The sequence below is a fragment of the Vigna angularis genome, chromosome 9 (genome assembly GCF_016808095.1).
Source record: "Vigna angularis cultivar LongXiaoDou No.4 chromosome 9, ASM1680809v1, whole genome shotgun sequence".
In the NCBI taxonomy this organism is placed as follows: domain Eukaryota; kingdom Viridiplantae; phylum Streptophyta; class Magnoliopsida; order Fabales; family Fabaceae; genus Vigna; species Vigna angularis.
In genome coordinates this window covers 29,462,522-29,488,967 of record NC_068978.1, presented here as the reverse complement: position 1 = coordinate 29,488,967, position 26,446 = coordinate 29,462,522, and the positions used below count along the sequence as shown (strand labels likewise).

The 26,446-nt window shown below is 34.2% G+C and overlaps 2 protein-coding genes across 3 annotated transcripts; both read right to left on the bottom strand.

Annotated features, from left to right (window-relative positions):
- LOC108347464 (uncharacterized) lies at positions 1–14,728 on the bottom strand. 2 transcript variants are annotated; one of them, XR_008245178.1, is made up of 11 exons: positions 14,403–14,728; positions 8,496–8,883; positions 7,882–8,088; positions 7,509–7,730; positions 6,262–6,328; positions 6,082–6,144; positions 4,715–4,806; positions 1,387–1,563; positions 1,129–1,265; positions 310–642; positions 1–231 (listed from the first exon to the last, which is right to left on the bottom strand). XR_008245178.1 is itself a non-coding variant. In XM_017586720.2 (11 exons), exons 1-10 carry the CDS (start codon positions 14,558–14,560, stop codon positions 408–410), a joined length of 1,746 nt encoding a protein of 581 aa, XP_017442209.2. In that variant the 5' UTR covers positions 14,561–14,728; the 3' UTR covers positions 1–231; positions 372–407. The 2 variants fall into 2 exon arrangements, 1 of the variants encoding a protein (XP_017442209.2); XM_017586720.2 differs by having other exon boundaries at positions 372–642.
- Positions 14,729–21,807: 7,079 nt separating this feature from the next.
- Positions 21,808–25,204, bottom strand: LOC108347738 (2-alkenal reductase (NADP(+)-dependent)-like). The gene is made up of 5 exons (XM_017587170.2): positions 24,863–25,204; positions 24,101–24,278; positions 23,263–23,429; positions 22,485–22,567; positions 21,808–22,352 (listed from the first exon to the last, which is right to left on the bottom strand). Exons 1-5 carry the CDS (start codon positions 25,085–25,087, stop codon positions 21,974–21,976), a joined length of 1,032 nt encoding a protein of 343 aa, XP_017442659.1. The 5' UTR covers positions 25,088–25,204; the 3' UTR covers positions 21,808–21,973.
- Between the last annotated feature and the right edge of the window lie 1,242 nt (positions 25,205–26,446).

Sequence of the window (26,446 nt, the reverse complement as noted above, 5' to 3'; positions counted from 1 at the left end):
TGATACCAACGCAAACATTCTCTATTCATTGCCAAAAACATTAACGAATCATTTTAGTAGAAAAAACATCAAAGCATCATGACATTGGTTGTAGTGACAAAAACAAATACAAGGTTTCTTCGCAACAATACCGATCCCTATATCAAACTTTCTTCTTTTGTTCAATTCCATTCTTCAGGACTATGCAACTTGCCATGTCGAGCTTCAATCCACATTAGACATTCGCACAACCTAAGATAAAAAAAAAGTTTATTAATAAAAGCCATGTTCACACCAAAGGCTGAACAACTTAAATTCTAGGAAACCTACCAGAAAAATAAAAATATTGACAGAATTCATGTTTTTAGTTGCTATACAAACATTCTGTATACATTTTAATGCCTCCGAGATGATGCTTTTAATTATCTTCATAGAGTCAACTGACTCATGTCGACTTCTAAATTTTCAGGACGAACAACATCCTCTGAGAAGATGAAATACTTAGTTGCACCAAACATGCTGGCTAAATTCAGAATTACACTCTCATATGAGTAAGTTGGAGGCATGGCAGGCATCGGAAGAGCAGGGACACATGTCGGAAGGAATTTGTTCTCTTTGTAAACTGGTGCATATAGGGTCAACACTTCCTGACAAAACATGAATCTGAACAAAGTGTGAAGCAAACTTGACATAAGAACATAGAGTGGCAAAGTTAAAAACAAAATTCATGTGAATAAAATTATTTAATAGCCTGTCATTCATGTAAAAGTAAGTCAACGCTCAAGAGATTTACAACAGAAACTTTCGGTGTCAGTTAAGATCTAATAATTTTAGTTAGTTGAGACAGTTTATAGGGTATTCCTGCACAAACAACAGAATTTGTGTACACTGCGCAAACAAGTGTTTGATGATGATGATGATGGTGGTGATCATGGTGTACTGAATGTGTTTAACAACAATGGCCTCTACAATCTTCAAAATAGCGATAAATTATCAACAAAATAAAAAGAATTAACAAATACCAACAGAAACACAAGAAAATAAAAGTCACAATGTGCCACAGATGGCATGGCTGTACAGTTTGGAACAGAGAAGCGAGAGAACTATATGAAAGATAATAATACGAGCAGGAATGAAGACAATTTTTACCTCAAAATAAGCCTCCTAATAAAGGGATCACCTAAAATCTGCCCCCAAACAGGATTAAGTGTGTTTGATATTGCCAATGCTAGCCCCCAGGTATTTAGTGAAGATGTGAGTATTGCTTCAGCTTTGTTGAATGTGTCCTATAGTCAAATTTAAGTTGCTGAGCATATTAACTTTCCTTTTCCAGCGAATGAAAAAAATATTTTTTTCATAAAAATGGAACTTTTGCTAGCATGAAGGAAGAGCGCACTGATTACAGACCAAATCAATATCAGTATCTGAAAGTCCAATCAGAAGACAGAAAGCTTGCAGCGGAGCTGTAAGAAACATGGTGAATAGGCTCCCATTTGAATGATGTGAGCAGTCAGACACAGCAGGAGAACAGCTTGGTGAAAGGAGCATTGCAACTGGCTCTCCCTTTTCTGCGTCTGCTATCACCTGCATATTTTGATAAATTACTTTTAAAATGTCTGAGTAATCTAATAACAGCACGCGAAAAAGGAAAATTGTAGCAATGACCTCTTCCAGACTAATAAATATATTTTCATTACACAATTCCTAAAACTAATGAATATTTTGTAATACGGGAGTAAACTATTGTTTTCCATTAGTTAGTTGTAAGCTGTACCTGTAACTAACTGAGTTAGTTACCGACAGGGGTTCTAGATGCTTAGCTTGCAACTATATAAATAGCTGATCATTCATAGTTTGTAACTGAGAATTCATTTTTCCAGAATACAAAAACTTTTTTCTAAATTACCAATCAACTCTAACATGGGTACCAAAGGCAGGGTAGCTCTAACCTGCTAGTTTATGTTAGTATGATTCTATTAGTTAATCATGGTAAATAGTCAATTCTTATGTACAGCTGTCTTTTCTCTTGTATTTCTACAAATACAAACACTGTACAGAATATTGAGAATAATACAGTTCAATTGAAACAGTTTGTTATATTTGTTTTCTTCTTTGTTTTCTCACTTCAAACTCTAATATGGTATCTAGAGCTTTTTTCCTCGATGATCCTGCTTCCGTTGCTGTGTGCTTCTTGACAGTCTTCTTCGTTCAAAGATTGTGTTCACGTCTTTTGGCTTCATTCTTGTTTGCAAATGTGATTTTTGCTTTCGTCCTATTTCTCGCCATTTGTTTCAGTGTTCGCATTCATGATTCTAGCTTTGTTCTTCATTCCCCTTTATAACTTATTTTTACAGATTTGTCGGGCCCTGCTCATATTTCGTCTTATGCAGGCTATAAATACTATGTTTCTTTTGTTAATGCCTTTTCTAGGTATATGTCGATTTCTCCCCTCAAAAATAAATTTGATACTTTGTCTGTCTTTCAAACTTCTAAGAAAATGGTTGAGCTGCAGTTAAACACCAAAATTAAGACTTTTGTTGAACTTTTCCCTCACACTCATCAACATGGCATTGTTGAACGTAAGCATAGAGACATTGTTGAATTAGGACTTACATTATTACATCATGCCTCTCTTCCTTTACAGTTTTGGGATTATGCTTTTGTTACTGTTGTTTATCTAATCAATAGATTTCCCACGTCTTTTTTGAATTTTGCCATTCCATATTCTGTTTTGTTTCGTAAAAATCCTGATTTTCATTTTCTAAAAACCTTTGGCAGTTCTCGTTTTCCTCTATTACGGCCATATCACAGTCTATACTGGATTTTAAGTCTGAAGAGTGTCTTTTATTAGGATATTCTCAGTTGCATAAGGGCTATAAATGTCTCTTCTCTTCCAATGGCCGTATATTTATCTCCAAAGATGTTTTGTTTGACGAGTCCAGATTTCCTTATTCTGATCTGTTTTCCACATCATATAATCCCATTCCTGATGTTGCTCACTATAATTTAAATCCTATTCTTTCTTCACCCCACCAACCGCCACCACTTCCTGCATCTTCTGTTCCTGCTGTCTCTCAGTCTCACTCTCCTTCCACATCAGACATGTCTCCTGTTGTCTCTGATGCTGGTGTTTCTTCCTCTTCACAGTCTCAGGATCCTCCTACCTCTTAATTCTCATCCTATGCAAACTCGATCCAAATCAGGCATATTTAAACAGAGTTCATCCTTCTTTGTTGTTAACTCATTCTGAGCCTATATCTGTTAAACAGGCCTTTAAGGATACAGATTGGAGGGCTGCTATGCAGCTTAAATATGATGCTTTAATGCACCAGAAAACCTGGGACTTAGTTTCTTTACCTGTTAACAGGAAGGTTGTTGGTTGTAAATGGGTTTTTCAGGTCAAGGAAAATGCTGATGGCTCCATTAATAAATACAAAGGGCGACAGTGGTTCAATTGCTTACAGCATACTCTTCATCAGTTTGGGTTTGTCAACAGTATTTGTGATACCTCCTTGTTCATCTACAAGAAAGCTTCTGATGTGCATTATCGTCTTGTTTATGTTGATGAGATCATCATTACTGGAAATTCTGTTTTTCTCATTCGGCATGTCACATCCAAACTTCAAGCCACATTTTCTTTAAAACAGCTTGATCAACTAGACTACTTTCTTGGTCTAGAAATCAAGCATTTATCTGATCACTCCATTGTCATGACCCAGACCAAGTACATTGGTGACTTGCTTCATAAAACTTATTTGGCAGAAGCTCACTCTATCTCTGCTCACAAGGTCTCTAACTGCAAGTTTTCCAAACATGAAGCAGATATCTTTGCAGATCCCTACTTTATATTGATCTGTGGTGGAGGTGTTACAGTATGCTACTCTTACACGGCCTGAAATCAGTTTTGCTGCAAATAAAGTCTGTCTGTCTATGGCATGACCTCTTGATTCTGACTGGAATGCTGTTAAACGCAATTTTACGCTACTTAAAGGGCACTTTGTTCATGGTCTGCATTTTCAGCCAGCATTCTTTAATAGTTCAGTCCCTCTGCTTGCCGTCCGTGATGCTGATTGGGCATCTGATATTGATGATCAACGTTCTACATCTGGTGCTGCTATCTTTCTGGGTCCAAATTTAATATCATGGTGGTCAAGTAAACAATAGGTTGTTGCTCGCTCCAGCACTGGGCTGAATACAGAAGTTTAGCTCAAACTTCTTCTGAATTGTCATGGATTTCTAAGTTACTCACTGAACTTCAAGTTCCTTTTAGCTCTCCTGTTTTGTACTGTGACAATCAGTGGGAAGATGTCTTGACTAAGGCTCAATCTTCTTCTCGGTTGATTTCTCTACGTTCCAACTCAATGTTTAGAATTTTTCTTCTGAAAAATCTTCTCCTTGAGTTTGAGGGGTTCAGCTAGGGTATGTTAGTATGATTGTATTAGTTAATCATGGTCAATAGTCAATTCTTATGTTCAGCTGTCTTTTCTCTTGTATTTCTATAAATACAAACACTGTACATACTATTGAGAATAATACAGTTCAATAAAAACAGTTTGTTATATCTGTTTTCTCACTCGAAACCTAATAGATTCTAACCAGAATTATCCACCGTCATTACATGAACAACCTATACCTTCCCCCTAATTATTAGATAAAGTTGGCATATATATAAATACTATAGACACAAGTATTAGATACAAAAAATATATAAATATATAAAGTATCTGAGGCTTGCCTTAAATGCGTTGCTATTGTCATTATCAATGACTAAAAGAAGTGGTCTTCTAGTAAATGGTAGAAAGTCAGAAGGATATACGCAGTTTGATCCTGAAAAGGGATTGGGTTAAAGTATTCTGCAATTCCAACAAAAAATCATGGGATATGAACACTGAAATTATCATCTTTATGCAAATTTATGAGCTAGACTCATTGAGATATTACAGGAATTTTTTCGATGTATACCCATGATCATAATTAATGTCTTTTAATCACTTTGCTAGGACCTATAATTAACATGACACCATGCCCACGATGAGTGCAACAACAGAACCGACAGCTAGTTCTCTGCAAGTAGTGATTGCAATAGTTTCCAAAACAGCTATGCCATAGCATTATTTGAAACACGGCTATGTAGTGTGATTTCTTTTATTTAAAGGGTCTTTTTGTAGTAAAAACAATTATCTAAAAGATTATTTGAAGGGGCATGTTAGAATCTAAAAAATATAAAAATATTTATCATATATTTAAAATTATTTGCTACAATTAGTTTCCCTATTTCCTTATTATCTTACAATTAATTACCATATTCCCTTATCATGATTTGCTTCCCTAATTACGTAAGATTATGATTAGTATAAAAAGAGGTTGGTAGAGCTCTAAATTTTACGTAACAAATTAACAAATTGCTATATATTTCTCAATACAGAAGTGTTTCGTTCTCTTTTTTTTATCTCTTTATCTCTACATAAACCCCATAATTTCAAAAACAAACCATAGGACTAAGAAACCTAACTCAATCCAAAAAATTGGCTTATAAGGTGAAAATTGTCTAAGCCTTTTTATAAGGACTATATTAGTCATATTCATATTTGATGTAAGATCTACAACAACCCCTTGCCAAAGACTGAACTTTAAAACCGAATTTAAGCCAACAACCCTATAAAATCAACTTATAGGATAAGTTTAAACTCAGTTTTAAATTATAATTAGACCATATCCCTAATCAATGTGGAATTTTTAACATCAACAATTTCTTTGTTTAAATTCTTCACCTATTGTCTCCACCAAAGATGGTTCTATCATTAGGAGTGATAAATGCACAACCTACTGATTCTATCACTTTATGTTCTGCACTGTGTTTACTTCATTTCATTTCCCTTTTAACTTTTTATCTGTTAGAGAATTTACTCAGCGTCATTCACTTTAATGATATCCCACTCCTAGTGTCTTCTAGAATTACGGGAATGTTATGAACACACAATGAAGCCAACTTCAATTGCATGAGGTGAATTTGTGTAAAATGGGTGCAAGGATGACTCTTTATTGTTCCTTGACGTTATACATGTAAGGCAATACAAGAATGGAAGTACACACAAGTTATACCTCTCTCTCCATGAGAACCAAGGTGTATGCAACCAGATTCATTTTGAGGAGAACTACAATATCCTGCATTTGATGTTGAAAAGACAGAGTTCATCTTTACCTAAAGGAATTTAGTTCGCATAAGAAGTGTGATAACCCTATAAATTTACATTCTTATATTCATTGTTTACAGAGTCTAACCTGAAGCTGACAAATACACAAGGAGAATACCATCAGAAGGAAGCTCCTCACATATTGTGGCAAGAACCTGACCATTAAAAGGAAATTCCAAATTATATCTGGAAATAAAAATAAATAAACAAACAATATTCTAAGAAATGGTCACTTTAATGCTAAATGTGAACATTTATTAAATTAGTTGCAGATAACAGAAGCACAAATGTGCACATCTATCACATTTTTACCCAGAACAGATGATCTGATACCCTGGTCCCCCCGGGATAATTCCAGCCAACGACCCTAGCAAGTCAATTAGCTGCTATGATATTGTAGCTATGAGATGACTTCATAAATTATTCAATTTCAAGGGCTTGGGAAGCCCATATGAAGGACAAAGAAGAACTTCTAATGCAAATGAAAGTGTAATTCACAGGTATTAGATTATTCGTCCAACAAAAAAGCAATTTATGAGTAATATTACAAGCATTTTCGGACTCCAGAATTTAGAATGAAGAATCATGGTCCAGTTAAATCATATAATTTGTCTGTGACCTAAGTTTGCAAAACCACTTCAAGGGAATTGCACTTCTAATATGCAGAGAGAATAGAAAGATTTGCTATTACCAACCACTTAATAAGCAAAATTGGGAATTCTGATACAACTTGTCAAGGTTTATGTTAGGAAAAAGGGCAGAAATAGAAGTTAAGAGTAGATTAAGAGGGGGTTAGACAGTTAACAGGGGGGTATGTTAGAAGTTAGGATGCGGTTATAACGCCTACTGTGGGGTTATCTCTTAATGGGGGAAAACATGTCTAAGGGGGCAGTTGGGTATTTTGTTTCAGACAGGTTCTGTCCTGTGTAAAAGAGAATTTCTTCCCTGGAAGTTGTTGAACGTTTCTGTACTGGCTTTTCTAATAAAACATCATCTTACAAAGTTGGTGTATTATTCGTGTGTATTTTTCTTAATCTGAAAGAGTTTTGGTTTCTTGTCACCAAGAAACCTAACAAATTCTCAATGGAGACGGAGTTTGTTTATAGTGTAACATATACGATGGAGAGTTTCCAATGGCCTTATATCAACAAGGAACAATGGTCTGCAGCCAAATAGAACCCTGCTTCCTTTGATAGATGTTAGACACAATGGCTCGCTTGGACCCAATTTTAAATGATGGAAGCCCATTTTATACATAGAAGAAGTACTCTCTACCCTATCTTTTATATCAAATCCTTGAAACTTGTGGCAAGAATGACTTGTATTCATACTTACGGCTATAAAATGTGTCAGTGCAGGATGGTATAATACAGCTTTCCGCGGATTTTCTGGTAAAGTAGGATCAGCAATGTCTTGGATGTAACTGATGCGACTAGTCCCAGTAGCCCCATTCTGGCTAAGTTTTGAACCACTGGACTGGTAAAATAAGCCACTAGGTTCCCACTCCAGACATTGAAGCATCCTAAAAGTGTCCACTGTGAGCTCTGAATACTTTACCTGTTGAGGAATGATAGTTGAAAACAACATTGAAAAATCATAAAATTTTGCAGAATATTATAGTACCTGTAGAAAACTACCTAATGACTTTATCATTTTCAACAAATTATTATTCTATACAGATGAACCAAAAAGAGTCATGGATACCTACCTCATTTTCATGGAAGCTACTTAATACAGCATCTCGTAGTTTCAAATGTCGCTTTGAAATGGCTGCAGGAACATGTGGCAAGGTATCAGGATGAGAGTCCAAAACTAGACTATATCTTAAGGGCCTGAGATTCATAAAAGCAGTGTCAGCTTTTAAAAATCTGACTATTTCTTGAACCACCAGCTTCCATTCTTTAAAGTCACTTTCCTGTAACCAAATTGTGTGAAGGTCACTTCCAATACATCTGCAAATGTCAATCTATCAAAGCATATTCTGGGTACAGGACAACATCATGTTTTGCATGGAACACTCCAATTAGCAGTCTAGTACAACGTACATTAGTTAAACTGTAAAAAATATGCAGTAAATGATCTACCTCCATGATATAAATGAAAATAGATATCAAGGGCTATATTTCAAAGAATATATTGGTTGCATAGTAGTAGGCACTAGACAACCATTACCATGCAGCATGGAACCCAACTATTCAGAACATGCAACACCTTTACATCATTTGTAAAAACAATCAGATTGGCTAAATACAGTGTTTCAAATATAATGGAAATGAATTATCTTTCAATGAACTATACAAGAGAAAATTAGCATGGACAAACCTGGAATGCTCTCTTGCATTCATCAACTAATACTTTAAGCTGATTAACCAATTGTTGTACCATTTCCCTCCGATTCAAAACCAAACACACCATTATGAATCTAGCAAGAAACCTCAATTGTTTGTTTGCAATATTCACATCCTGAAACATTCCCTCCTTAAAATACTCCCGAGTCAATATGGCCTCATAGAATATATATGACTCTGACAGATAATTTGCATCACTTGTTTGCATGTACTGCCCAAAATACAGTTGCCCAATGCGAGATGCAATCTCACCAATTTCCCATCTCCTAAGCCCAGCTTCAACTAGCTTCTGCCGATTCTCCTGCTGAAACTTCCACAATTGTGTGTAAACCTTGAAGACCTTGTAAAAGTACGTATCACGCCTACAGCAAAGCCACATGATTAGAAATTTTGTGCACTTTGAACAAACAATAAGTGAGGCTAAATTGCAATTTTTTAATCCTCCTTTGCTTCCTGATTCATGATTTTAGTCCCCATATTTTTTTTTTCTGATTTTAGCCCCCTTATACTAGAAATCTGCAATTTTGATGCAATCTTCAGCTTTAAATAGGCTTATTTCTTTTTCTTAATACATTTTAGTTAATTAAATAATGTCATGATTATCTTAAATGCATATGCTAGGTCTAGAATTCAATTGTATCAAAATAAACTGAATGCAGAATAAGGATTATATCAAAATTGCTGGTTTTCTAAAATATCGGAAATAAAATCATGAAAAAAAGGAATAGGGGAACAAAAATCATTGAACAGAAATTAAAGGGCGCCAAAATTGTTAATTAGGAAAAAGTTAATTGTAAACCATATCATTGTTAATTTCCAATTGATTAACCAAAATCATGAAATTATTATTTCTGACGACCAATGTAAGGCCTAACTGTTAGGTATACAGAACAAAACAGAAAACCAATCCAATTCTTCCATAAGTGTGTGTGTCCACTGGACTCCTTATAAAACTGTATACAAGTATCAAATATCAATCAACCATATTCAGTCAAAAATGAATGTATCAACAATCATACCTGAGTCCAAATCACATCAATAATATAGCATTTGGATGTCAACCAAAATTTCAATATTGCTTTCAAAATTTCAGTACAGGAAACATAATAAGTTTAAGGCTCACATCCAAATGGGCTCATGAACAATAATTGGATAGAACTTCTACGTAGTTCATTAAACATTTTTTCTTCTTGCTGAAAGGATTAGTGACAAAACAAGTGATGGAGGATAGTACTGCATTGGTACTTGCTCTAACACCATGTTGAGAAGAGAACCAAAAAGGAATACACTAAATTTTGTGTATTGTGTACAAACATGAGTATTCTTATTTATAATGAAAAAGAGATAATAATGAACAAAATCAATATCTAATATTGAAAAATATTTTGTAAGATATTTCCCTATTAAATCTATCATATCTCCCTATTTAATGCAATCAAATCATATCTCTAACATAATCAGTGAACTGCATTCTGTTACTGTTTAGTGATCCTGTTAGGTTTCTGGGTATGAAACCTAACTGTCTCACAGCACACACTCACACAATAGCACCCAAATGGTAAGAAAAGAATGAAAATATGTATTCACATCAACCAATGTCATGTTCAACCAGTAACTGGGAGCATAATCCCCCTCCACAGGATCAAGGTTCCTGTCTATACAATTGATATAAAAAACTCCCCTCTACCAGACCCCCCCTTGCCTTCTTATAAAGACAGCCCACTTCTAACTACCCAACAACAATTAATTCCTAAACTGAACAATTAATTCTTCAACTGTTTTCTCTCTCCTGCACACCTATTATCCATTATAACCTATCATATTAAATCCTATCATTACACCCTGCTGCAAAACAACCTTGTCCTCAAGGTTGGTACAGTAATGCTTGTTCCCATGGCTCATCTTCATCATAGGAAGGGAACCCACTGGATGCTGCCTCCAATTAAGGTCTGGAGGCTTGGGTGGTGGTCTATATGAAAGAATTGTTGACTCCTTTAAGAGTTGCTTTTTTTCCAGAATTCCCATGGACCCTATGATTCTTCTATATTGCCTTCTGACCTGGTGACCACTTACATGGGCCTGGATTTTAACTCTTTTCTGATGAATGATCAAGAATTCTTTTCTCTTCTTCCACCCCCAAAACCTTTTTTGTATTTTTATAGCAGCAGTACTGGCGAAGCCCTCTCCTTGCCCAAATTTGTTCATCCTAGAAGCTAAAAAGGAAAGAACTTGTTGATCTGACCATCCAATTCCTTCATCATCATCATGTTGAGCTAACTATTTCCTCTGAATGTTAAATTGCAGCCCTGCAAAGAAATATCTCTGCCATTGGTCTTCTAGTGTTTTATGTGTTTGTGACAACCATATTTTTTCCCCACTCAAGACAGTTGCATCTTCTACTTTATTTCCAGCCATCATTAGTCACCCTGTTTCCACCATATTCTGCTTTCTTTCCTCTGTCTTCACCCTTCTTCACAGTTTTATCATACACATCACAACCTACCCCACTATCTCTCCTAGAAACGGTAGCTTCTGCCACTTCCTGGGCAGCAACACAAACAATGCCTCCATCACAGTTTTTGTCTTCTGCACTGATATCTCTTTCTCTTTCCTTCCCAGAAAGAGCAGCTTTTGCCACTCCCTAGGTAGCAACACCAACAACTTTCTCATCAGCAACTTCTGTGATTTTTGCAGTTTGGCCTAACTTTTCAAAAACAAAACCTCTATCTCTTTCTCCGAACCCCATTATCAATGCCTCTTTCAGCCCTTTCCAAGAAAGGTTCTTGGTTTTATTTTTCCAGGCCCTGAACCAATAAATTGTGCCTCCCTCCATGCAGCTGTAAGCCAACCTGAGCCTCTCCTTCTCTGTGATATTTTGGGTGTCAAAAAACTTCTCAACTTGAGAGATCCATCCCAACGGGTCCAACCCCTCAAACCTGGGCAATTCTACCCGCTGCCTCCAATTCTGCTGCCCTTTGCCCCTGTCTTCCTCCAGCTCTTCCTCTGAACCATCTTTCTTTCCTCTCATGATAGCTTTCTCACTTCTTTCTGAGCCCATTATGTGAATCTTGATTTCCTGCAACATTTCTTTTATTTCTTGGATATCTCTCCTCCATTCTGCCATCCCCATTTTCTGTTCACTGACCCTTCTCTCCAAGGTATTGTCTCTTCCTTCCATGCTTCCACCCTTTCTTGATCACTTCTTGATCCCTTCTTGATCCGCTAGTCCCCTCCTAAGCGGAGCAGCTTCTTGATCCTTCACCCCCACTTTGATCCGGCAGGTCAAACCAAATTGTTAGGTTTCTGGGTATGAAACCTAACTGTCTCACAGCACACACTCACACAATAGCACCCAAATGGTAAGAAAAGAATGAAAATATGTATTCACATCAACCAATGTCATGTACAACCAGTAACTGGGAGCATAATCCCCCTCCACAGGATCAAGGTTCCTGTCTATACAATTGATATCAAAAACTCCCCTCTACCAGACCCCCCCTTGCCTTCTTATAAAGGCAGCCCACTTCTAACTACCCAACAACAATTAATTCCTAAACTGAACAATTAATTCTTCAACTGTTTTCTCTCTCCTGCACACCTATTACCCATTATAACCTATCATATTAAATCCTATCAGATCCAACTGTCATTCTGTTAGTTACTTGTCTGTTATTTAGTTAGATCTATAAGAGATCTCCTCACTTTGTACATTGCTCTATAAACAGAGCTACTATGTATTCTCTGCATAAATAGTTTTCTTTTCATCAGTTTCTATCTCTCTATACTAACAAAGAACAACACCAAAAGTGCACATGAAACTATATCTAAGTTCTGCTCATATTTATTCCTCAATCCAGGGACTCAACATCAAAACCTATTCTTGGTTTTCATTCCATAGTGCAGCAAAAATCACATTACTTTCAATTACATTCACAAACCACACCATTAAAGTGATAATGTCAACTCCCAATGAACTCATCATCCAAATGAAATCTTTACTCTCCAACATAGCATGCCCAAAAAATCCTAAAATGTCTTAGTTTGTCTTAGCTTCAAGGCCTATGAAGCTCGGACACACCTCATAAATGGCGTTTACCGTGTCTAACACGTATCAAACACCGACACTCATGTGATACTCACACAACACACGTATCGATAAAGTGTCCAATTTGAAACACAATTTTTGGTCTTTGACATGATTTTGACATGACTCCAACACAATGCTAATAACCAATAATTCAATGATTTTCTAAAAATCCCAAAAACTTGTAAACTTATTACATAAGTTTCTATTATGATTATAAAAATAAGGAACAAATCTTATATGATCACTACTTTTTGCTTTTTGGATATTAGATAGAGAGATTATATTCATTTTTGTGTTAGTTGACAATGTGTTAGTTGTAAGTTTGAAACTAATATGTATATTACACGACGTGTCCTGTATCCTATATTTTTCAATTTAGCCATATCTCCATGTCCGTGTCTTGTATCCGTATCTGGGCTTCATAGTTCAAGGCTAACCTCTCAAACAAATCATCAAATAACTACTAATTTTTCCATTCACCCTCTCTTTCCCTTGTTTGCCATCAATGTGAGGTTTTAAAAAATAGTCTGCAACCACAATTTTAGCCTTAGCACCAAGTTGTTTGGTCAACTGCAACTGCATCAACAACATTTACGGGCCATTTCACACAATTATAAGAATCACAATGAAACTACAACCAGAATTTAAAACCTTACTTGTGACAAATAAACAAATAATAAAATGAAACAATCCACCCATAAAGTTGAAAACACACCTACAAAAGTGTGTTGTAAATTAAAACATATTAATCTCAAGGTTCACTACCAATGCACTCGTCATCACAGTGAAAACCTTACTACCAAGACAGTGTAAGCAATAAATCCTAACATATCTGAGCCCCCAGGTTCACCTCTCTTATAAAGTGGGTTCAAGCCTAACTCAACCTACAAAACCTTGCAAAGGTTGCCACTCACCATATCTCTAGTCAATCTAGAATTTCCAACATCATCTTTAACAAAACATCAAATAACACCTATTTGTTTCCATTCTCTCTCTTGTTTCCATCAGATTGAGATTTTAAAAGACAGTCTGCAACCGTTATTTTGGCTACAACTTCAAGGATTTTGGACCCATTGCAACCACATTGACAACATTTGCCCACAACTTCCCAGTGATAAGAACTCACGGTTTTAAAATACCGTTTACAACCACAACTTCGGCAGCAAGATCAAGGCTTTTGGGGCCTTTCTAACTGCATCAGCAACATTTGTAGGCAATTTAAAAATCATAACCAAACCACAATAACAATATAAAACCTTACATGTGACGAATAAATAAACAATAAAATAAAACGAACAATTAGCCCAAAATTAAAACATACCAAATATCAAGGTCAACTTCCAACGAACTCAACATCACAATGAAATATTTACTCCCCACTGCTCAACATACCTTAGATTCAAGGCTGATCTCTTAAGCAAATAATCAAATAAGTCCTCCTCATCACATTAACTTAACCCAATTCTTCCCTTCTCTTGCTTCTATCCGTGAAAGGTTCTCAAGAAACAGACGCAACCACAATTTCAGGCACAACACTAACATTTTCTAGGCCCCCTTTAACTGCATCGGCAGCATTTGCCGGCAATTTCCCTCAATTTCAAGAATCGTGACAGAACCGCAAAATTTAAAACCGAAAACCTCCCCATGACGAACAAACAAATAAATAATAAAGCAAGAAGCAAAGCATTCGACCTAAAACCTAAAAAACACTCAAAAACTAGTCCTAGATCAAAACACACCAATCTCTAGGTGAACTTAAACTAGCAAACGAACGAGTGTAGTCACGAATTGAACCTGCTGCGCTGGTAAAAAGGAATGTCCCTGATTTTGGAGAACTTTTTGTCGGCTTTATCGGCCAGAGTCCAGAAAATCTCGCTCGCTGGGATGCCCATGCTGCCGCCGCTGCCGCCGCCGCCGCCACTGTTCTGCATTTGCTGTTGCTGCGAAGACATCTTCCGCCGCTGACGACGACGCCGTTTGGATTTGCGACAACAATCGATTGATTGTGATTACAACGCTAACGCGCGCACACACACACGTCTGATAACTTCACAAACTTCGTTCAGTGATGATTGTTCCCACCTTCAACCTTTGGCTTTTTCTCAACGTTTCTTTTCCTCTTTTTTTCTTTCTTTAATATTTTCTTTTATAAAAAAACATTCTTATGCGTAGATAAAATTCAAAATAGATACCAAATAAATATTTTTAATAAATATAAAGAATAGAAAAGTGTGTTAAATTTAAATAAAAATTAAAAATTAAATACATATGAAAAAGTAAGTACGATTTCTTGTAAATTTTGGTTAACTTTTTAATTCCTATTAAATGAAAATGAAATAAATATTTAAGGTTTATTTGGTTACGGAGTGAAATTAACTTATTTGTATTCACAAAATTATATTTTGAATTATAGAATATTTAAAATAATGAAACCAGATTATTTTACTATTAAAACTTTAAACTATAAATATAATTTTTATAAATGAGTTTCGTTATATTAAAAATATAAACATTTTCTTAGAACCTTCTTTTTAAGATTTTTTACAATTTGTTCACTTTTCTGAAAATTGGAGGCCAATATTTATCATAACAGTGAGTTCATAAAAACCAAACGGATCAATTTCTTCAATAGGATAAATTGGTTTTTTGTCTTTGATTTGTTATGTTGGTTCTTCTGCTCCATGTGACCCTTTTTGGCTTGCATGTAGTGTTTGTGTTTTTCTTGCTAATCTCTATTGATTAGTGATTTTAATGGTGTGTCTTGATCGTGTTTGCATTATTCATAAGGCAGTTTGAACTATTTGTGCGTTTAAGAGTGTTATTGGGGTCATCGAGCTGATTGGTCGTCTTTCACATAAAGGAAATTAGTTGCTTTAGTGTGCGTGAGTTGGATAATTCTGATTGATAATGGTATGGTGTTGAATCTGGTTGATGTTATGTTTGAATTAAATGGTATGGTTTAATAATTGAATTGACTTTTGGCTTGTGATTTTATGACTGAGAGAATTGAATAGCTGAGCAATTGTATAAATTAGTATGAATTTAAGGTATAAAAACTGTGTTGAACCATTTCTCTGGAAAAGGAATACCAATTTGAGCAGTTGATCAAGTTTCATTTCACTTAAAAAACAAATCTAATTTGTGCTGAAATTTGGTATAACACTAAGCGATTTTGGTGTGGCGCTAAGCGTAAGCTAGGTTGTGCAAGTCTAGAAGCATTTTTGCTCCAAACTGCTAATGCTTTGTCGCTCAGTGGTGGCAGGGCACCGCCGAGCACCATCTTGCACTATAAGTCTTGAGCAGTTTTAGTTTCAAGGCACTAAGTTGTAGAACAGGTTAACCTATTAAGAGTATATGCTATATGGGGAAACAATAGACTAATGGGTTAGTATGAAGATGATGATGGAAGAAAGTGGAGAGAACATCACTTGGAATCTATTTAAAAAGAAATTTTATGTTGAGTACTTCCCAAACAGTGTGAAGTATGCGAAGGAAGTGGAGTTTTTGCAGTTGGTATAAGGAGGTATGACTATATTTGAATATGTTGAACGGTTTAAGCATCTGAGAAGGTTTCATGTTTTGAGAATGGATGAAGAGTGACAATGTAGAAAGTTTAAAAATGACTTAATGGGAGATCTCAAGTTGATGATAGCTCCTCTCTCTATTAAAGAATTCCCTACTTTAGTAAAGAAGGCAATGGTGATGGAGAACTTAAAGGGAGAAATGGAAAGTCAGTAAAGACAACAAAAAAAGGTGGGAGGATCATCTAGGTCCAAACCTATACATAAGGAGAGGAAGAAACCATATTCTAGGACCTAACCTTAAGAGACTAAAGGGTTTTCTTCTCAGGAACAATTCAATCTATCCCAAGTTCAATGCTTTTAGTATGAAGGGCCAATATAAGGAATATGTGTCATCAGTTGGTAATGTTAGGAGATGTTTCAGTTATGGGGAAAAGGGGCATTCAAAGATTGTCCTTCTAATAAAAGCACTCTACCAAGACCTGCAACAGTGTTTCAAATTCAATAGAAGAGGAAAGGTGATAGATCTCAAGCTTCAGGGAGAGTTTATGCCATGATAGGGTCGAGGCAACTGGTTGAGGTAATTTTATAGTTGGATGTTGTGAGATAGCTGGTAAATTTTTATTCGTGTTATATGACTTTGGAGTGACACACTCCTTTCTATTAGAAGTTTGTGTTAAAAAGTTGAGTCTACCAATGTAAGAGTTGCAGTACAATCTTGTGGTATCTACTCTAGTCTCTAGTTTAGTTATGATGTTAGTATTATGTGTCAGATGTCCGATGATAGTAGAAGGGCATAGGGTCAAGATCAACCTTATATGCTTGCCTCTATAGGGTTTGGATGTTATCTTAGGAAGGGATTGGCTATCTGTCAATCACATTCTTATTAATTTTAGTGAAAAGAGGTTGTTGTTCCCTAGCTTAGTAGAGTATGTGGTGTTGTGTTCTCATCGAGTGTTGCAATAAATCAGGAAGGGGTCCCAGTGATTCATCATCTTAACTCATTTGGAAGTTGAGAAAGGTGATAAAAGTGTGGATATCTTTATGGCAAAAGAGTTTGGAGATATCTTTCCCGAGGAAGTGTCAAGGTTGCCTTTTCAGAGAGAAATGAAATTTTCTATTAATTTTGTGCCAGGAATAGCTCCTTATGGTATGACTCTAGCAGAGTTGGTAGAGTTGAAGAAGCAGATAGAAAAAATTGTTAGAAAAGTAGTTTGTCCAGCCCAATGTGTCACCATGGGGAGCCCAAGTGTTGTTAGTAGAAAAGAAAGACGTAGCTCAAGGTTATGCATGAATTACAAATAGTTGAATAAGTTGACTATCAAGAACAAGTACTCCCCTATCGAGGATAGATGATTTGATAGATCAGTTGCATAGTACAATGGTGTTTTCAAAGATTGATCTAAGATTGGGGCACCATCAGATTTTGGTCAAGAATGAAGATGTGCAAAAGATATCCTTTAGGTCCATATATGGACATTATGAGTATGTAGTTATGCTTTTTGGTGTAATTAATATTTTTGTCTTTCCTAGATAAGTTTGTTGTGGTATTCATAAACGACATACTATTTTACTCCAAACTCATGAAGAGCATGTTGAACATCTTAAAACAGTGCTTGACATTTTGAGAGAGAAGAAGTTGTATGTCAAACTGTCTAAGTGTGAGTTTTTTTATGATGAAAGTGCAATTTTTAAACCTTATGATATAAGCTCAGAGAATATTTGTGCATCCGGCCAAGTTGGAGGCCCCGTTTAAATGGGAGTGTCTTAAGTTTGTGTCAGAGATACAAAGTTTTATGGGTCTAGCTAGTTAACATTGGAGATTCATTGAAGTATTCTCTAAGATGGTGGCGCCCTTGACTATATTACATATATACAAAAAGTGTTTAAAATAAAGAAGAAGACTGTGATTTTCCACAAGAGTATAATCCTTAAAGCTCCATCTTCTTCTTCCATCTTCTTTAACCATGACTCTTTATGAGAGATCTAATGTCTTCTAAGGCTTAAGGGAAAGAAAGAACAAGCTTGAAATTCCTTCTTCTTCTTCCAATCTCCTAACCTTAGCTTAAGTTGACGCTCCTTTCATGGATCTCCATTTAGTTCCCAAAACAGATTCCATCATTTTGTGTTACGATCTGATGGTGTTTTGAGATTCAAATGCAGAGTTTGTGTACCTGATGATGTTGAGTTGAAGAGTTTGATTCTTGAAGAAGGACATAATACTCGTCTTGACATCCATCCCGGTATGACCAAGATGTATTAAGATCTGAAGGATTCTTTCTGGTGCTTAGGTATCAAACATGATGTATCTTAATTTGTAGCTTCTTGTTTAACTTGTCAGAAGGAAAAATTGGAACATCAAAGACTAAAAGGGATGTTGCAACAGTTGGAGATACCATAGTGGAAATAGGATATCATAGCTATGAATTTCATTACCTATTTGCCATAGTTTGTGAAGGGTAATGATGTTGTCAGGGTGATAGTAAATCATTTAACAAGGAGCATTCATTTTCTAGCAATTAATATGAGGATGCATGGTCAAACTGACATAGTTGTATATCAAGGAGATAGTAAGGCTGCATGGGTTGCCTTCGAGTATTGTGTTAGACAAAGATCTGATTTTTACCTAGAGATTTTAGTAGAGGGTACAACATTCTTTGGGTAGCAGGCTGAGGATGAGTTTAGCTTATCATCCTCAAACAGATGGGCAATAAAAGAGATTGATTAAGTCACTTGAGGATCTGTTGAGGACATTTGTATTAGATCATTTGGGTGGATGGGATGAAGTTATGCCTTTGGTGGAGTTTATCTACAATAACAATTACCATATCAGGATGGATTCATATGAAGCTTTATACGACAGAAGGTGCAAAACCCCTTTATGTGATATTAGGATGGAGAGGTTGTATTGGTAGGGCCTAAGTTGTTGAAGCAAACAACGAAAACGATGAAAAGGATACAAGAGAGGATGAGGCCTCGTAGAGTCGGTAGTAGTCTTATGCTTATTAAAGGAGTAAACCTTTGAAGTTTGTAGTTGGAGTACATGTTTTCTTGAGAGTAACCCAACCAGTAGTGTGGGAAGGGTTATTCATTCGAGAAAACATTTTCCTAAGTTCATTGGTCTATATCAAATGTTGAGAAGAATTAGACCAATAACTTATGAGATCGCTTTATCTCCTCAATTAGCCAACCTTCATTCGATTTTTCACGTCTCTTAGTTGAGAAAGTATATGTTTGATCCTTCTCATGTGCTAGAGGTAGAGGACAAGTTAGAGAAGATCTCTCATTAGAGGTGCCACCTTTTGCTATAGGGGATCGACAAACGAAGCAACTTAGAGGAAAATCAATCAATCTAGTCAAGGTAGTCTAGGACAGAAAATTCAGTGACTCTACATGGGAGTTAGATGAGAATATGAAATAGTCAGACCCATATCTATTTCCTAGTAAGTTAAAATTTTTGAAGTAAAAAATTATTGTTGTATGGAAGAATGTAAAAGTCTAGAAAATTGTGTTTTAGAATTGATATTGTGCTTAAAATGATGAGACTGAATTATTTTAATATTAAAAGTAAAGGTATAAATGTAAATTTTATAAAAGAGTTTCATTATTTTAAAAACACGTCTTCTCTCTAGAAATTTTTTCCTAAAACCCTCCTTTTCTTCTCTCTAAGATTTCTTACAATTCGTTCATCTTTCTAAAGATTGGAGATCGTAGTATTTCTCCTAGTAGTGAGTTCATAAAAAATAACTAATCAATTTCTTCAATGGGATAAGTTGGTTTTTTTGTCTTGGTCTGATGGTTCTTCTCCTACATATGGCCCTTGTTGGCTTGCATGTAGTGTTTGTGTTCTTCTTCCTAGTCTTTGTTGATTAATGGTCATAATGGCGTGTCCTGATCATGCTTGTGTTATTCATAAAGGTAGTTTGAGTTAATTGTGCGTTTAAGAGTGTTATAGGGTCAATTGTTATGTTTGTTTTTATGAGTTCTAGTACTTTATATATTGAACTAGTATTTGATACAATTAAATTGTCTTATGATATTTCTTTTGTACACTATTTTCTTTTCTTTTATATGTTGTTGTGCTTTTACAATTATCACATCTCAGTACGAAAAGATGATGAGGTGTTGATATGACTTTTGTAGAAGATGCAAAAACATAATTGTATAACTTAATCTAGTAGATATGTATAAGAATTTCTTCATTTTAAACATCTATTGTAGTTTCTCAATTGTTGATTACATATGTTATATTATTATAATTATTAAATGGATAACTATATCAATATTATATATATATATATATATATATATATATATATATATATTTATCTAGTGTATTATCAAATTTTTATAATATTTTATTTAATAATTTTATACTATTAAATGAAATGTACAATACCATAATATGGACTATTTTTATATAAAAGATATATTCTTTTCTAGAAAATACTTTTTTATTCAAAATACTTTGTTTTACATGTTTAAATTCAAGCAGGATAGCAAATACGATAGAAAGTTCATTTGGGCTTTGTAAAAGGAAAAGAAAAACGTACCACACTTTTTTCTTTCTTTATGTCAAATTAATCACGTGCTATTATAAGCTTTTTTTATTTAATTCTATTAATTTTTTAAGGATTTAATTAATTAATTTATTTTTACTTTAATTTTCCTTTTTTTTTTCAATCTTTCACTTTTTATCATTCCATTTGAACAAATACTTAGAATAAGTACTTATTTATCTATAAAATGCATCATGTCAAACAACCTTTTTAATAGTTTCTCCCAAGTGTTTTCTTTCTGCACCCGAAAATTACTAATTGTATCCCATAGTAACAAGATAAAGGCTAAAATATTCTCTTTCATTATATTATGTTATCATTGTCTTCACTACATCATGATTGCAGCTGTTCTTTTGTTCTCCATTGCAGAAGAAAAAAACAAGAAAAATGTCTCTTCCAACAAATGACATATGAAAATTATATTATAATTCAATATTCATTTATCACGTGAAAAAAACACTCTTATTAAAGAACATTTTCCATAAATCTCATAAAACACAGAGACAAAACATATTCAATTCTAATTTTTATAATGGGACTTAATTTAGAATAATTAAAAATCAATTTTAGATCATACAATATAAAATTTTAGATTACACAAGACTAATAAAAAAGCCAATTCCCAATTCTAACTGCAGGATTTAAGTCTTCAATCCCTTCTTAAATATCTATGCTCACTTTCAAAAATATCTATGAAGACAAGAATTGAACAAACATCAAAAAGTGCATAGCTTTTTGGGAGGGACACACTTGTTCCTGGATCAGGCTAATGATGACCATGTTTAAGGCTCTGCATGAATCTTTGGGGATAAGTTTGACCCCACTAAGGACCCAAAATCTTATTTTTCTGATACTGTCATGAAGAAAATCACAAGCAGAAAGAATCATTAAACAGTTGAGTAAGGATGATTACAAAGGTTATGCAGAGATAGTTAAATTATGATGAACAAAAAACCATAAGAGAAGAAACTGATAACATATCATCCTACTTTAAGATACTTTACTAATAAAGTATCTAATTTATAAAATACTAATAGTTTTATGATAATAATAATTTATAAGTTTTTATTATTTTTAAATATTGTTGTATCAGATATTGGCATAATAGATAATAACACATAGAGAAACAAAATCCTTTTATTGAAGAGGAAAACAGCAGATTACATTGATACTACAGAGAGTATCATCATACAGCAAAGGTTATATAAAGACTGTAAGATTTTAAACAGAAGATCCAAAAGTAAAACTGATAACTCAATAGAGAACACAAAAACCAAATGCTTCTCTATTCATGAGAAACAACAAGCACTTGTTTTCCAACATTGCGGCCACTGAAAAGGCCAACCAAAGCTGAGGGACCATTCTCGAGACCCTCAGCTATGTCTTCCACATACACAACCTTCCCTTCTCTGATGTTAGGCAGAAGAAAATCCAAGAATTTGGGATATAGGTGAACCCAATCCATGAAGTTAAAACCTTGCAAACGAACCCTCTTATATATGATTTGTGCCAAATTTGTTACACCATCATGTTCAGTAAGATTATACTGTGAGATCATTCCACAGACAGGTATGCGACCGTGGAGTCTCATGTTGAGGAGTACAGCATCAAGTGTCTTGCCTCCAACATTCTCAAAGTAGACATCAATGCCTTCTGGAAAGTGCCTGATTTGTATAATCACATACACTAGTCACTACAGCAGCACCATGTTTTATTACCAGGAACAGTAATTTAAAGTTTTGATGAGCATATCAAAGTGAGATCTAAATATCTTTAGAATACTGTTGAGTATAGACCTTTTCAAAGCTGCATCAAGATCTGGCTCTTCCTTGTAATTAAAACCTCCATCAAATCCAAATTTATCAGTCAGTAGATCCACCTGATTATCCAAGAAATTTATATTCAAGTAAAAGGACTAAGTATAATAAAGCATAATCTATTTCATGATATGTCAATAAGTGGACTTTAAGCCTAACTCAAACTTATAAAAATCGATTTGTAAAATGAGATTTACGCTCATTTATATACTGTTAGTCTATGTAGGATCTTCAATAGGATATGATCACCATAATCTTTTACCATATTCTGTTTGTATCAAAATTTAGAAGAAAAACAAGTGCTAATGTTAATCTTGGCACTAATAATTTTTGTCAATCCTTCTTTTATTTTCTGATGGAAGTGAGTTGGATTCCAGTGTGAATACAAGTGCAAATATAGTAGAGTTTAACTGAATTCATGCATAGAGCCATACAGAAATTACTTTTACTGTTTATCCATGTGCTCCAGTATAAGATGTTTTCTGCATTTTAATGGCACCAATAATCTTTGGAAATAAAAAAAAAAATGAATGCAAGATGTCTCAGTTTTCTTTTCATTGAGAAGTGGTTGTTTATAAAAGATAAATTGCCCAACGTAAAAACTCAACAGAAACAAGACAAACAGGCTAACCAAATAGTAGTATTTTTTGAGCCAAAAACAAATGAAATGTTTGAAACAAGGGAGCAGATAAGGAATAGGTGATGCTGATTTATGCAGGATTGAAGGTATACTTAGCCTAAACAATTACAACAATACCTTCTCTTTAGATCCAGCACTTCCAACAACATAACAGTCATTTAGTTTGGCAAATTGCCCAACAAGTTGACCAACTGCACCAGAGGCAGCTGAGACAAAAACTTTCTCTCCTTTCTGGAGAGAGCCTACTTCAAATAGCCCTGCATATGCAGTCACTCCTGGCATACCTGTGTTACAACATCCAAGAACAAAACGTGTCATGTTATCAAATCCGAGCTCAACAAAATCAAGAGGAAGCATGTATAGAATCAGAATATTAAAAGCTAAAAAGTGTAATATAAATTGATAGAAGTAGATCACAGAGTTGTAGATGCACTGCAATAGACCTATAAAAGAATTTAGCAACAACTTTCAAATGAAAAAGAACCATGATGCAATGTTTGTTCTCTTCAGTATCAAAGCTGATCAGCCAACAAGTCTCCTGAATCAGTGATCAATAGCCAATAACGTTGACTGAACAAAGGAAGCAAATGGAGAAGGAAATAGGAACAAACAGACAGAAAACCAAGTTCTACACATTATGTTCTTCTATGAGAATAGAGGCTGTAACAGATATATAAAGGCAGTGAAGAACTGCACTTTCAGTTTCAAATGAGAATAGAGGCTTTCATTTTTTTTTTTTTATAAATTTTCTCTTTTGAAAGTTCTTATGTAGAACCTTGTCCAAACAAATCCTTACACCGTGATGGTTAAACCCTTTATCCTAATGACACTTAAAAAAGGGTAATCTATTCATGATAAAACTTCCATAAATTCCAACATGCAGTTCATAATGATATCAATGTCAAATGCATCCTTCATTCAAAAACAGTGTAAGTTGAAATTACAGAACACATACCAAGAATTCCAGTGTAGTAGGTAAGTGGAACATCAGTGTGCTCAATTTTGAATAGTATTTGAGCAGAGGATAACAAGCTATACTCTTCCCAATTGGTAAAGCCCCACACTAAATCACCTTCCTTATAATTTGGGTGTCCAGACTCCAACACTTTAGACACACCATATCCTGTTAATGGCTGCAATCACTCAACACTAATCACCAGAAGCAAAGATATATTCTTCAATTGCAGTTTCCATCATGAACATTCTTTGATTAACTTCAATCTCAATTCAAAAGGTAAAGTGAAAAACTAAAACAATAAGAGCAAATTATTGCATGTGTAGTAAAGAGTTTTTACAGTGTCATTCAATCATACAATTGCCTTAATAAATTTCTTAACTTTCACAACAGCTAGCTCAAAACTCATAATCATCACCAACTCCAATTGGTTGATGGTGTGAATAGCGATTAAACTCAAAGAACAATCTCAAAAACTACAAATTTTAAGAATTTTAAACACAAATTGCAAAACCCACCTCCTGAAATGCATTGATTTCATCTGATTATCAAACAAAATATTCACACTCATACCAATTAAAACCTTTCAATTACACAAACCGGTCCCCGATATCATGAACATGCCAACAACATCATTTTTCAAAGATTAATTCACACAAACACAGCCCATATATGTATCTAAAAGTCCATAAACAAGAGCTACATTTTTTAACGAATCAAACTGCATAATTTGAAGCAACAAAAGGAAAAAAAATGACTTACGGATCCAGGAGTGTAGGCGCGACTATTGGGGGGTCCTTCTGGTTTGTTCATGAGATTCCTCATATAAGGGTCACAGGACAAGTACAGATTTTTTAGCAGGACATGATTGGAACCTTGTGGAAGCTTCAATGTTATGGTACTTTCGACAATGTTCATGTCGGATTCTTTTGGAAAACCTGTGACATGGTCCCTCAGAAGCACTTGCTTGTTCCTCATTTGTGCCATCTTTGTTACTCAACTGGGTTTCTGAGTTTCAATTCAGTTCAGTTTATAGACAAAAGGGTTCAAGGAAATCATGAAGAGGAAAATTATCCTAAACTGAAGGTTACGTCACCAATGATGATGTTGCTGACAAAAGAGTTTCTTTTTCTCCATTATTACCCTTAAAGGAAGAAAACATAAGTGACAGTGACACTGTTTTCACCATGGAAATTTTACATGCTTCATTTCATTCTACAAACTTAATTCTGAATTAAAATAAATTTAGATAGACATAGTCTTAAATAATTAATTTAACTATTATCCAATTTATATTTGAATTAATATCCCAAATACAGTTTTTTGTGATCTTGATGTAGAATTTGGTTTCAAACGATTCAAAGAATTAGGCTGTCGACAGAAATTATAAAAGAAAAAGAAAAAGAAATGTATTTTTTTGTTGATTGAACAGAAGGAAATTTATATTTTTACTTTTTCTCAATTTCCTTCAAAATTCAATTTATTTAAAAAGATAAGATATAAAATAAAATAATTTTATAATTTTATTATAAATAATTAATTAAAATTTAAAAAATAACTATAAATTTTAAAAAATAAAATAATTTATGCAATAAAAATATATTTACATCAAATATAGTTATGAAATAATTACAAAGATAATCTTCCTTTAGTAAGTATAAATGCATCAGTCGTAATTTGATTTTTATTTAGGAAAAATCACAATAATAAACTAATAATAATTTACAAGTTTTTTTATTACGTAACTAAGTATGTCACGTACAAATCTTTTTCAATTTATAAGTTTTTTTTATTACAAATATCTCCTATTGCTCTTTGAATTTAATTCAATTTAATTATTATAGAGAAAAGGTTCATGAAAATGATGAAAGTGAAAAATGATTCCAAATTGAAATGAAATTAGCGAGATGATTTTGTTGAACTTCCTTTTTCTCGAATAAGATTACCTTTTTCACTGTTTAAATGTGAAAAACGTGATAATGGATAACGTGAAAAGGGAAAGCACGATAGGGATATTGGTTTTATAAACAACCGTATTTTACCAAATACTTATAAAAGAGGAATTACATTATCATAAAACAAAGTCTACGTTCATCTAATAATTGTAAATAAAATTACAATAATATTTCAAAAAGAATTTAGTTGAGATCAAAATTAGTATATTAAAATATAAGTTTTTTTATACAAATTCTAAGAATTATAGTAGTTGTTTCTTTAAACTAGCTCCAACACGTATCATTTACTCATATAAATTAGGTTAAACATTTTTAGTTATCTTTATTTTTGTAAGTTTTTTTCAGTTTGATTCTCGTTTTATTAAAATCTTCAATTTAGTCTTAAAAAAAT

What these genes read in the sequence shown, in the direction of transcription:
- LOC108347464 (XM_017586720.2), bottom strand. Translation starts at nt 14,560, where the DNA reads ATGTCTTCGCAGCAACAGCAAATGCAGAACAGTGGCGGCGGCGGCGGC. An exon ending in CACTGACACATTTTATAGCC is followed by an intron (nt 6,329 to 7,508) that starts GTAAGTATGAAT and finishes TTTAATGGTCAG; the next exon opens with GTTCTTGCCACAATATGTGA. An exon ending in CAGATACTGATATTGATTTG is followed by an intron (nt 1,266 to 1,386) that starts GTCTGTAATCAG and finishes ATTTGACTATAG; the next exon opens with GACACATTCAACAAAGCTGA.
- LOC108347738 (XM_017587170.2), bottom strand. Translation starts at nt 25,087, where the DNA reads ATGGCACAAATGAGGAACAAGCAAGTGCTTCTGAGGGACCATGTCACA. An exon ending in GCGCCTACACTCCTGGATCC is followed by an intron (nt 24,279 to 24,862) that starts GTAAGTCATTTT and finishes GAGTGATTGCAG; the next exon opens with CCATTAACAGGATATGGTGT. An exon ending in GTGCTGGATCTAAAGAGAAG is followed by an intron (nt 22,568 to 23,262) that starts GTATTGTTGTAA and finishes TTGGATAATCAG; the next exon opens with GTGGATCTACTGACTGATAA.